Consider the following 11,173-nt stretch of genomic DNA (forward strand, 5'->3'; position numbering starts at 1 on the left):
ATATTTTTTTTTAGGTTAAATTTTCTCCTCGTCTTTGATCATGATACAATCGACCTCTCTTCAAGATCATACATGAACGTTAATGATAAATGAAATAATTGTAGTTCACATGAAGAACTAGCAAGTAATCAAATTGGTCGAAACATAATGAAAGAGGTTATAAAATCATCAAATATATCTTGGATACAAGAATACATCATCATCAATCACTTCGTTTGCAAAACAACCGACTGAGCCATGGTTTTACTGATTTTAATATGTCATGACTATATAAATCATGAAGATATTGACATATATTGAATCTGATAAAATCTTAGAGGCATCAATTTTTTCCTCCTTGTGAAGGTCATCAAAAAAAAAAAAAAAGAGTTAAGATTTAAAAAAAGAAGTTTTTTCCTCATTTATTTATTTAATGAAGGGTATAGGTGAAAGTTTGATGAAAAAATGAGACAAACAACTATGGGAGTGGCATTGAGTAATTGAGGGAGTGTATTCCAAATTTCTCTTGTCCAATTTGGCTTGTAAAAGAATGAAATAGCGATCTCTGCCCTAAATTAGCTCAATTTAATCCAATCCTATTCGAATTGGGATTTAAAACCTTAAACCCGATTGGTCCTTCTCCTATTGACAGCTGTGCAGGCCCAGTAGGCCCAATGACAAGTCCTGCGTATAAGCCACGCAATTATTCACAGGGAATTTCCCCTTTTTATTATTATTTTAATAGCTTCGTTACTGGATTCTCCAAATCTATAAATACGGAACGCGTCTCCATTTTTTCTCTACTTCATTTTTTCCTCTGTCTCTCTCTCTCTCTCTCTCGGTTGCTTAAATTCGTCAATTCGCTTTTGCGAGGAAGAGTTGGGGTTTTCTCTCTACTTTTCTCACTCTTCTGAATCTCTCTATTTCTCTCGGTCTCTTTTAGGGTTTATACGAGAGGCTCTGCAGATCTGAGATCGATGGATTTGAGATCTGAAATCGATCGCCTTTCTCGCAAGCGCAAGGAGAACAATCTCCGACGCGTCGTTGAGACCTCGGAAGGAAATCTCCGCATCTTCGTTCTCGCTTTCTCCTCCTCTGACCACGACGTCGACAAAGGAGACAACGGCAGCTCTAGAAAACGCATGAGGCGAGACCGCGGCTGCAACGCCGTCGTTTCATCCACCAAGCTCGCCGCGGAGCCCACCAGGCCCGTCAGATCCGCCGTGAAACCCTATGACAACGGTGGGGATCTGAATATTGGGGAGTTCGAGAAACACACAAAGGGCATCGGCATGAAATTGCAGATGAAGATGGGCTATAACGGACGTGGACTCGGCAAAAACGAGGAAGGTATTTGTCACGCCCCTGATTTTACACACATGAAAATCGATATATATATAACCCCATAATTATATATGCGTGAACGTCCAGTCATCAATACAAAATACCTGGAATCTTTTTCCCTTTAACTTACACAGATATTGATGCCCTGAACCCTCAAAGTTAATATACACTCATCCATAGAGTTATATATTACACAAGCATACGAATTAAATTGTCAACAACAAAATAAAACGTAAATGTAGCTCAGAGTTAACTATACAACGGAAGTCCTTATCGACGGTAAAGTTACAAAAATGGCTTCCTACCGTAAAGCTGCAAAGGCGCTACCTCAGCTTCAGCCCCGATTATCCTAACCTGCAGGATTAACCCCTACACCGTTTGAATAGTGCACCGGGTTGCCACACAACAAACCCGGTAAGCTTTTGCAAGCCCGTATGAGTAACTCAAACCACACACAACTCACGCCAAAAATAAGGAAAACAACTCACGCTTTGATTCCTTAAAACACGAAATGAAGGAGAATAACTCACACTTTAATTTCCTTTCAAATCGAAATAAAAGAAAGCAACTCACACCTTGTTTCCTTTTAAAACGAAACATAGAAAACAACCCGCACTTGAATTCTATCAATAAAACATAGAAAGCAACTCACACCTTGATTTCTATCAATAAAACATAGAAAGCAACTCACTCCTTGATTTCTATCAGTAAAACATAGAAAACAACTCACACCTTGTTTCCTATCAAATGTACCATAATCGTACCATAGAAAGCAACTCACACCTTGATTTCTATCAAAACGTTAATAAGGAAAACAACTCACACCTTGTCCCCTTAAAAACCATTAATAAGGAAGCAACTCACACCTTGTTCCCTAAAAATACGTAATGTCATGAGTTGTAAATAACCAATTCCCGTTACCCCATGAATTACCTATATGGCAGACAGATTAGAGCTCTAACTGAAAAACGTAACCACTCGTCCGGCCAAAGACGTGGTCACCTGATATTCTGCCCAAGGTCTCAGACCTTCGATCCTCGGGCCGCAATGTCCCTTGGAGCAAAACATTAAAGGAGTCGCACAGGACCCAAAATGTTACACAAATCGCAACGCTTTTGAAAACAATCGAAATCAACATTTCCATAATCATTGTTTTCTGAAAAAGCCATAACACAAAACAATAAAAAGCATCTATTCATGCCTATTGTTTTCATACCCAAATCTCAACACTTTTCTCAAATCTCAACGCTTTTCAAAACAAATCGAAATCAATCATTTCCACAAGTCATTTGTTTTCCAAAAGCCTCACCCCAAAACAATAAAAAGCATCATTTCATGCATATTGTTTTCACAAATCCACAAACCACCCAAAACATATATATTTCACGCAAACATATATCTACTAATACATGAATACGTATGTATATATATACATCCCATAATATATATATACACATACATAGCCATCTACTTAGAAATGCCGCTAATACCATCTATAGTTTGCAGTTAATAAATAACTCTCAAAACAATAAGGGTATTTCCCGTTCGTGAATGAACTTCGTGAGATTACTCATCTCGAAACTCCCGCTGCGTCTTCTATACAGAACCGAACTAACACTATCACCAACAACTCGTCCAATTCACCTTTAGAAGCACCTAATCACCAATGATCAAAATCAGTAACGATTCACATTTGATTTAAGTCCGAAACCCTTGTTTTGAACTAAAATCCCCAAAGTGGCGCCAATCAAGGCAAAACCACATCCGAGACCTCCCAAAGTCTCTGGAATACGTCCACGATCGATGTGACCAAACCACAAGTCGATCGGACGCTCAAATCCTCACGGATAGAATAATCGATCGGTATGAAATTGCAAAAATCATAACAATTCCATACGAACTCCAAAATTTGCATATTATATATTGAAACGCTCGTATCAACGAGTAGAACATATATAATACCAAAAACAGTTCCTTAAGTGGCCGGAACACCGCCGGAACGCCGCCACAGACGGAGGCGCACCGCCACCGGCCAAAACTCAATATTTCACAAAACTCCCAACATCAAAGTTCTTCATCTAAGCATGCTTGTGAATACTCATAACTAGCTCGAAGTCAGAAAACAAGCATAAAGGGTCGAAAACTACCTCACAAGCCGTGAACAGTAATCCCAACTGAGTTGATCGAATTTTCACGTAAACCGGTCGAAACAAACACCAAGGATCGATCAGCGAGCTTGTTCTGAACTCAACCCAAGAAGCCTGAAGTCATGAGGTCACCGGAGTTGAGTTTTCCGGCCGGGTCCGAAAACACAAGGCTGCACCACCTTGCAGCGCCGCCGTGGAGATGAATCGGCAATAGAGGGCACCACAGGGACGACCAGACGGAGGAGGCGAACCTGCTGACCAAGTTTCACGGCCAGAGACCGCCGCAGTTGGCCGGAAAATCCGGGTCGGGTCGGCCGGGTTCGGGTCGGGTCAGTCGAAAATCTTCGACTCAGAGGGCGCGGACGAGAGAGAAGAGAGAGAGAAAAATGGCTTCCGGAAAAGGAAATGAGGAAAATGAAAATATTTTCTGATTTTTTTCCTATATATACTAAAATGGAAACTTTTTCCAATAGCCATAACTTCCTCATACGAACTCCGATTCTCGTGTTCCACATGTCCACGAACTCGTATCGACGCGCTCTACAACTTTCGTGAAGGAAGTTTTCGGAGAATCCCAACGAATAAAAAGTCAACCTTTGGCAACCCCCCTAAAACCATATTCTTCAATTAATTATTCGCCCGAAACACTTCCGCTCCATCCATGAGCCACTAAACCGTCCAATAGTTATAAAACTAATTCCGGAAAATCCTCGGAAAATAATTACGAATTTCTGGGGCATCACAGTATTGAAGCCGAATTGAGGTCCAAAAATGAAGGTCTTGGTTTTGATTACAAGCAGGGGACTAAGCTGCGGCGGCGGCCCACATCGTTTGTGAAAGCCAAGGTGGTGCACAAAAGTGTCGCTGCTGGTGACAATGATCACAAGAAGAGCAAAACAGAAATAACCAAAAAACCAAGCAGCCTAGACACTAGTACAGTGGAAGAACACAAGCCCAACGAGCAGCCTAATGAGGCAATTACCAGTGCCGCCGCCACCGGCATGGAGAAGAAGACGACTACCAAAGGTGTCGATTTGCTGGGAAACGTGATGGCTGATATGAGAAGACCTCTTGATGGAATCTTGGCCGACTTTGAGAACCTGAGTTTGAAAGGTACCAGCTCCAGGTGCATCTTAGCCATGTAGCCTACGTGGTGAAAAAACAGAACAAAGTTCAGTTCTGAAGTTAAGGCTATTGGACTTTCATCAATTGTCAGGTGCAAAAGGTCCGATATGTGGACTTTGAAATTTTGAAGTGTAATTAAGCTACCGAGTGTAATTTTGAAATTTTGTCCGATATAGTTACGAATGAAATCATGTTTTTCTAGTTGTATTCAAGTATGTTGGTTATTGGTTTGAATCATTATTAGAAGCTAGAAGTTATCTTCATGATAATACTAACTGAAATTTTCTTTCTTAAAAAAAAAAAAAAAAAAAAAAAACTGAAATCAAATAGAGTTGAGAAATGAATTTACAATAGAATTTATTACAAAATGTGTGCTTTGAGGCAAACAGTGACCCACATGTCTATTCCAGTTAGAAGAAGTAACCATGATGTATTCCATCAACAAACAGGATTTGAACTCAAAACCAGAGACCAATCAGTAAGGCTGTGGTGAAATTGAACATAGAAAATAAATGGAGCTTGGAGATAGACAAGAGAGGGCAAGACAGTTCAGCGAGGACAGTGAACTGAGTATTCTAGTTATGTGGTCGTGTTAGTCAATTTAGGAAGTGCAGTTCAAACTCATGTAGTGAGGGACATCTCAGTAACTCCCAGATCAAATGATCTTAGAGTACTAAGCATAACAAGGATGTTCGATGAAATGTACCTCGAGTGACTGCCTGTAGATGCAATAATAAACCTCTTTTATGGACCTGACTAGCCTCAGTTCTTGCAAGCCTTGGAAAGTTCACCACAACCAAGACTTGATTACTTTGAGAAAGGCAGTTTCGACCTTGTGAATTTCTCCTTGGTAAGCACCGGCCTAGCCTCAGTTCTTACAAGCCTTGGAAAGTTCACCACAACCAAGACCTGATTACTTTGAGAAAAGGCAACTGTAACACCATTCGACCTTGTGTTGTTAAGTTGTACTCAGTTCACCAACTATACCAAAAAGCTTATCCCTCTGATCTAATAACATGCCACCACTTATAGTTATATGTGCTAGTGCGAGATAAGCATGACTGACTGATAACCAAGAAGAGAGTACAAAAACATTATCCAGAATAAGACATGGTAGTAGTAAAAGTAAACTAAAAATATGAACAACTTGTAAAGGAAGTGGTCAAAGTACACTAAGTTCTTACTTTACTTCCTGACAGTTGGACAGAAACAACACATCCTTAAACCTTACTACAAATGCCAAGAGCATTCCTTAACATTTCGAATCTAGCAGTGTTGAGTGGCTTAGTGAAAAGATCAGCTAGTTGAGTGTCAGTAAGGACAAAATCAATTCAAGAATTTGTTGTTCAACTAAATCTCTAATGAAGTGATATATGAGATCAATGTGCTTAGTCCTAGAGTGTTGAAAAGATTCTTGGTGATATTTATGGAACTTGTATTATCACAAAAGATAGCCAATTTACCTTGAGAAATTCCATAATCTTTGAGCATTTGCTTCATCCAGAGCATTTACGTGCAACAACTCCCAGCTGCAACATATTCAGCCTCAGCAGTAGACAGTGAAATGCAGTTCTGTTTCTTGCTGTGCCAAGCAACAAGATTGTTTCCAATGAAGAAGTAGCCTCCAGAGGTGCTTTTTCTGTCCTTCAAGTCCCCTCCCCAGTCAGCATCACAATATCCTGCAATCTCCACATTAGTGTCAAAGGTGTAGAAAATAGCACAGTTAACTGTACCAGCAACATATCAGATTATTTTTTTGACAGCTTCTAAGTGAGATTCTTTAGGATTAGCTTGAAATTGAGCACACACTCCCACACTATAGGAGATATCAGGTCTACTGGCAGTGAGATACAACAAGCAACCAATCATGCTTTTGTAGAGTATGGAATCAACTGATTTCCCATTCGGATCATCGCTCAACTTTGTAGTGGTGCTCCTGGGATTGTTGACCACATTTTTGGATTGAAGACCAAACTTTTTGATGAGATTCTCAACATATTTGGTTTGTGAGAGAAATAGACTTGTATCAAGCTGCTTAACTTGCAATCTAAGGAAAAAGGTTAGTTCACCACACATGCTCATTTCAAATTCACTTTCCATGACTGATTGAAATTCTTTGACAAAATGTTTAGATGTAGAACCAAAAACAATGTCATCAACATACACTTGGGCAATGATAATATCATTCTTTACTTGTTTGACAAATAAGGTTTTATCGACAGAGCCCCTTGTATACCCTTTTTTCACAAGATGAGTGGACAACCTCTCATACTAGGCTCAAGGAGCCTGCTTCAGCCCATACAGAGCTTTCTTGAGTCTGTAGATATGGTCCAGATTATGTGGATCTTTAAAACGTTGAGGTTGTTCCACATAAACTTCTTCCTGCAGTATCCCATTCAGGAAGGCAGTTTTAACATCCATTTGAAACAATTTGAATCTTATTAGATGGCAGGCTACAGCCAGAAGCAGTCTCACAGATTCTAATCTAGCAACAGAAGCAAAAGTTTCATCAAAATCAAGACCTTCAACCTGTGAGTAACCCTGAGCCACTAACCTAGCTTTGTTCCTGATTACATTCCTTTTTTCATCACTAGCTTATTCCTGAAGATCCACTTAGTGCCAATTACATTACAATTTCCAGGTCTAGTCAAGTACCACACATCATTCCTAGTTAATTGATTTAACTCTTCCTGCATAGCTCTAATCCAGTCATCATCCAACAAGGCTTCCTTGATATTTTTTGGTTCAATGAGAGAAACAAAACCACATTGGGATATAATATTCATAGTGATCAGATTTTCTGTAATAAAACAAAGCAAAACATTTTCTTGAATTACCTCATTCAGACTCACCTGTGTAGCTGGTTGGCTTCCTAGTTTTGAGACCATCTGACAATTTTCCAATGACATCTTGACTGGAATGATCCTTCTGGACTTGCTTGAACCCTCTTCTTATTACAGGAGCTGGCTTAAAAATGCTGTCAACATGTTCTTCCTGTTCATCAGTTTTTGACATGTCTTGTGGGACTGAGCTTGAAGGAGAAGATGTATCTACATCAACATCCGCCTGTCTAATATAATGATCATCAATAGATATGTTAATAGATTCCATAACAATTTTAGTTCTTTTGTTATAAACTCTATATGCTTGACTATTAACAGAGTATCCAAGAAAAATACCATCATTGCTTCTTGCATCAAATTTACCTAGTTGCTCTCGATCTCGCAAGATATAGCATGGAATTTCGAAAACACGAAAATGCCCTATGTTAGGTTTCTTACCCTTCCACAGCTCATATGTTGTTTGTTCAGTACTAGGTCTCAAGAAGACTCTGTTGATAGTGTAATATGCAGTGCTAATTGCTTCAACCCAGAGATTTGTGCTTATACCTGCAGAATGTATCATGAGTCTTGCCATGTCCAGCAGCACTCTATTCTTTTGTTCAACTATTCCATTCTGCTATGGAGTGATGGGAGCTGAAAACTCATAAGAAACACCTAACTCATGAAAGTAGTTAGCAAAAGCAGCATTTTTGAATTTAGTGCCATTATCGGACCTTACTCTTATCAAGCACATATTTGTGTATTGTTTTTCAATTAACATTCTCTGACTTAATCCTTTGAAGGATTCACAAGTTTCAGCTTTGTCTCTTAGAAAATTAACCCAAGTATACATGGAAAAATCATCGACTACAACTAGCATGTATTTCTTACCTCCAATGCTCTCTGTTTGAGCTGGTCTCATAAGATCCATATGCAGCAGTTCCAACACTCTAGTGGTAGTTGTAGAGTTTATTGCCTTATGGGGAGACTTGGTTGCTTTCCAGTCTTGCATCCTCCGCATAACTTGTCAGTCTTACCACTCAGACTTGGTAGATCCCTAACACATTGTTTGGTGGATAGTTTGAGCAGATCCTGATAATTCACATGTTCCAATCTTCTGTGCCATGTTTCAAAGGTCTCTTTAGCAGATTGTACAGAGAAGGAAGCCTATGTATTCAGAGATTCATTAGCTTGAATGTGATAACAATTATCTGGTGATCTCTTACCTCCCATAATATTTTCACCCTTTTTATCGAGGACCACACATCTTTGCTTTTTGAACCAAACATCCTCATAATCATCAGCCAAGTGACTGACACTTATTAGATTAGCAGTTAAACCTTCAACATACAAGACATTTTTGAGATTAGGAATTCCTTGAGTATTGACAGGATCTCGTGTAAGAATTTTAGCTTTCCTCCCATCACTAAAAGTAACTGAGCCCGTGGTGCATTCATCTTGAAATGAAGAAAACCAAGACCTGTCACTAGTCATGTGTTTGGAGCAACCACTGTCCATATACCAGAAATCCTTTCGCTTTTCTGCCAAGGCAGTCAGTGCTACCAGGCAGGTTGCATCAATATGTGATGAAGTAATATATGTACTTACACATGCCATAAGACAATTAGCATTAATGGGGTTAGATGAATCAATGTGATTATGAGAGTAATTGTTCAATTCATTTCTAATCTAGATAGGTTTATTCACAGTGTGCATGTTTGCCTTGGTGACCAAATCAGTCAGTTTATTAATAAGGACTTTTTGTTCTTTGAGTTCATAATGAATGATTCTACTGACAGCTTTTCTTCTCCAGATAAGGGAAATATAAGTCTCTCATTACACCTAGGTCTAATATGTCCCAATTTACCACAGTAGTGACATGTAGGAATAAAAGATCTAAAAGTTGAGTACCTGTTCTGACCAGTTGAAGTTTCCTGGTCCATCCTTACCTGAGTGACATTCTGAAGAGGTTTCGGTTCCTTGTCAACTTTTGTCCTGGGTCTTGTGGTAGTGTCCTTGATGACCTTAGTGACTGAATCACCTTGCCCCACTACTGGATTCGTTTCTCTCACAAAGCATGTACTTTTGGAACCTTCTCCCGAATATCCAAGTCCAAATGTATCATGATGGGCTTTTCCTGAACTAAATAACTTTGATGTAGTTCCAGAACTTATCTCAAACTTTGTGAACTTCTCTTGAGTGGACTTCAGTTCTTCCTGCAATGATTCATTTTCAGTTAATAGGTTCAAGTTTAAAGCACGCTGTCCTTTTACCTCAAGTTCAAGCATCTTGATTTTGTTCTTGAGCTCTGCACATTCATTCTTCCAAGTCTGAGAATCTTTGTCCTTTTGTGACTGTGTAATTCATCTGTAAGCTTGTTTTTTTCTTGTTCCCATGTGATTTGATAAGTCCTCCACATACGCTCCAACTTGTCTTTCTCAGCCTTTAATATCTCAACTTCATCTTCCAAGCTTGCATTTTTTAGCAATGTGGCTTTTGATGCTTTATAGAGTTGTTTGCAGCAAATAGTGGTCTCGTCATCTGAGAATCTTTCATCACTTTCAGAATCAAGTGAGAAAGATGATACGAAAGCTACATTTTCAGCCTCTTGAGTTTCATCATCACTCCATGTCGAGAGAAGAGATTTGTTATTGTTACTTCCATGCTTCCTGTTACCACAATCAGTAGAAATATGGCCATGGCCACCACATTCATAGCATTTAATTTTTCCAGAATTATTTCCTTTCCCACTTTTAGCATTGTTATCACTGCTACCACTACTGACAAAGTTTTTCTTGGGAGTATTGAAATTTCGAGAAGAAGATTTGTTTCTAAGGAAATTTTTGAATTCTTTAGTCAGAAGAGCAAGGTCAAGTGGTTCATCCTCCTCTTCTGTCCCTTTTACGGCCTTGAAAGCTACACCTTTGGATTTCTTTTCAGGTTTTAGCCTTAGTTCATACGTTTTGAGATTTCCAATAAGTTCATCCAGTGGATATTCATCAATATCAAAAGAATCCTCAATGCTAGTGACCTTAGAATGAAACTTCTCAGGCAAGGCCCTAAGAATTTTCTTAACAACCTTATCTTCATCAAAAGGGGCACCTAGACTACGACATTGACCAATTATTTTTAAAATTCTACCATGAAAGTCATCCACGGTTTCATCATCTCCCATAGTCATAGTTTCAAATTCATAAATCAGACCTTGTAGTTTTTGTGCACATACCTTTTTGTTGCCTTTATATGTAGTTTGCAGCAGATCCCAAGCTTGCTTTGTAGTATCACAATGACTGATCCTCAGCTTTTCACGTTTTTCACGTTCAAATAGAGCAGTAAAGATGCTATTTTTTGCTTTGAAATTAGCTTGAAGATCACGTACTTCCTCATCAGTCCAATCCTTTCGTGGTTTAGGAATGGAGGCAGACGAACCCTCACCTTTAGCTGGAACTATAGGTGTCTTCCAGCCATTTTCCACAATATTCCATACATGTTCATCTTGAGCATACAAATATGATTTCATGTATATCTTCCATTGAGTATACTTTTCACATCCTCCATCAAACCATGGAGGACTGTTAACAGATCCACCACCAGCTCTATCTCGTGATTGTTCCATCGTCACTGTGATCTACTAGAAAAATCTAGAACCCGCTTTGATGCCAATTGTAAATACCAGATAAAACAAAATGACTAAGAAGGCTGCTTTGCAAATGTAATATGAACTTTCAAGTCAACACCAAGATTGCTAACCCAGTG

The 11,173-nt window shown here is 39.1% G+C and overlaps 3 protein-coding genes across 3 annotated transcripts; 1 reads left to right on the forward strand and 2 right to left on the reverse strand.

The window, feature by feature from the left end:
• Nucleotides 1-800: 800 nt before the first annotated feature.
• On the forward strand, nucleotides 801-4,620 carry LOC112198237 (septin and tuftelin-interacting protein 1 homolog 1). Its single transcript, XM_024339321.2, has 2 exons — nucleotides 801-1,333; nucleotides 4,219-4,620. The coding sequence occupies exons 1-2, from the start codon at nucleotides 957-959 to the stop codon at nucleotides 4,613-4,615; spliced, it is 774 nt and encodes a 257-aa protein (XP_024195089.1). The 5' UTR covers nucleotides 801-956; the 3' UTR covers nucleotides 4,616-4,620.
• Nucleotides 4,621-6,104: 1,484 nt separating this feature from the next.
• LOC112199258 (uncharacterized mitochondrial protein AtMg00810-like) lies at nucleotides 6,105-6,695 on the reverse strand. Its single transcript, XM_024340299.1, has 2 exons — nucleotides 6,434-6,695; nucleotides 6,105-6,322 (listed from the first exon to the last, which is right to left on the reverse strand). Exons 1-2 carry the CDS (start codon nucleotides 6,693-6,695, stop codon nucleotides 6,105-6,107), a joined length of 480 nt encoding a protein of 159 aa, XP_024196067.1.
• Nucleotides 6,696-6,872: 177 nt separating this feature from the next.
• Nucleotides 6,873-11,033, reverse strand: LOC112199259. Its single transcript, XM_024340300.1, has 8 exons — nucleotides 10,622-11,033; nucleotides 9,839-10,519; nucleotides 9,691-9,725; nucleotides 9,329-9,633; nucleotides 8,644-9,020; nucleotides 7,448-7,984; nucleotides 7,251-7,395; nucleotides 6,873-7,161 (listed from the first exon to the last, which is right to left on the reverse strand). The coding sequence occupies exons 1-8, from the start codon at nucleotides 11,031-11,033 to the stop codon at nucleotides 6,873-6,875; spliced, it is 2,781 nt and encodes a 926-aa protein (XP_024196068.1).
• Between the last annotated feature and the right edge of the window lie 140 nt (nucleotides 11,034-11,173).

This window comes from Rosa chinensis, chromosome 4 (genome assembly GCF_002994745.2).
Source record: "Rosa chinensis cultivar Old Blush chromosome 4, RchiOBHm-V2, whole genome shotgun sequence".
Taxonomy (NCBI): Eukaryota; Viridiplantae; Streptophyta; class Magnoliopsida; order Rosales; family Rosaceae; genus Rosa; species Rosa chinensis.

What these genes read in the sequence shown, in the direction of transcription:
- LOC112199258 (XM_024340299.1), bottom strand. Translation starts at nt 6,695, where the DNA reads ATGGAAAGTGAATTTGAAATGAGCATGTGTGGTGAACTAACCTTTTTC. An exon ending in CTTGTTGTATCTCACTGCCA is followed by an intron (nt 6,323 to 6,433) that starts GTAGACCTGATA and finishes TTGCTGGTACAG; the next exon opens with TTAACTGTGCTATTTTCTAC.
- LOC112199259 (XM_024340300.1), bottom strand. Translation starts at nt 11,033, where the DNA reads ATGGAACAATCACGAGATAGAGCTGGTGGTGGATCTGTTAACAGTCCT. An exon ending in ACTTCAACTGGTCAGAACAG is followed by an intron (nt 9,021 to 9,328) that starts GTACTCAACTTT and finishes GGCATGTGTAAG; the next exon opens with TACATATATTACTTCATCAC. An exon ending in GAAGCCAACCAGCTACACAG is followed by an intron (nt 7,396 to 7,447) that starts GTGAGTCTGAAT and finishes GTTTTATTACAG; the next exon opens with AAAATCTGATCACTATGAAT.
- LOC112198237 (XM_024339321.2), top strand. Translation starts at nt 957, where the DNA reads ATGGATTTGAGATCTGAAATCGATCGCCTTTCTCGCAAGCGCAAGGAG. An exon ending in GGCAAAAACGAGGAAGGTAT is followed by an intron (nt 1,334 to 4,218) that starts TTGTCACGCCCC and finishes GCATCACAGTAT; the next exon opens with TGAAGCCGAATTGAGGTCCA.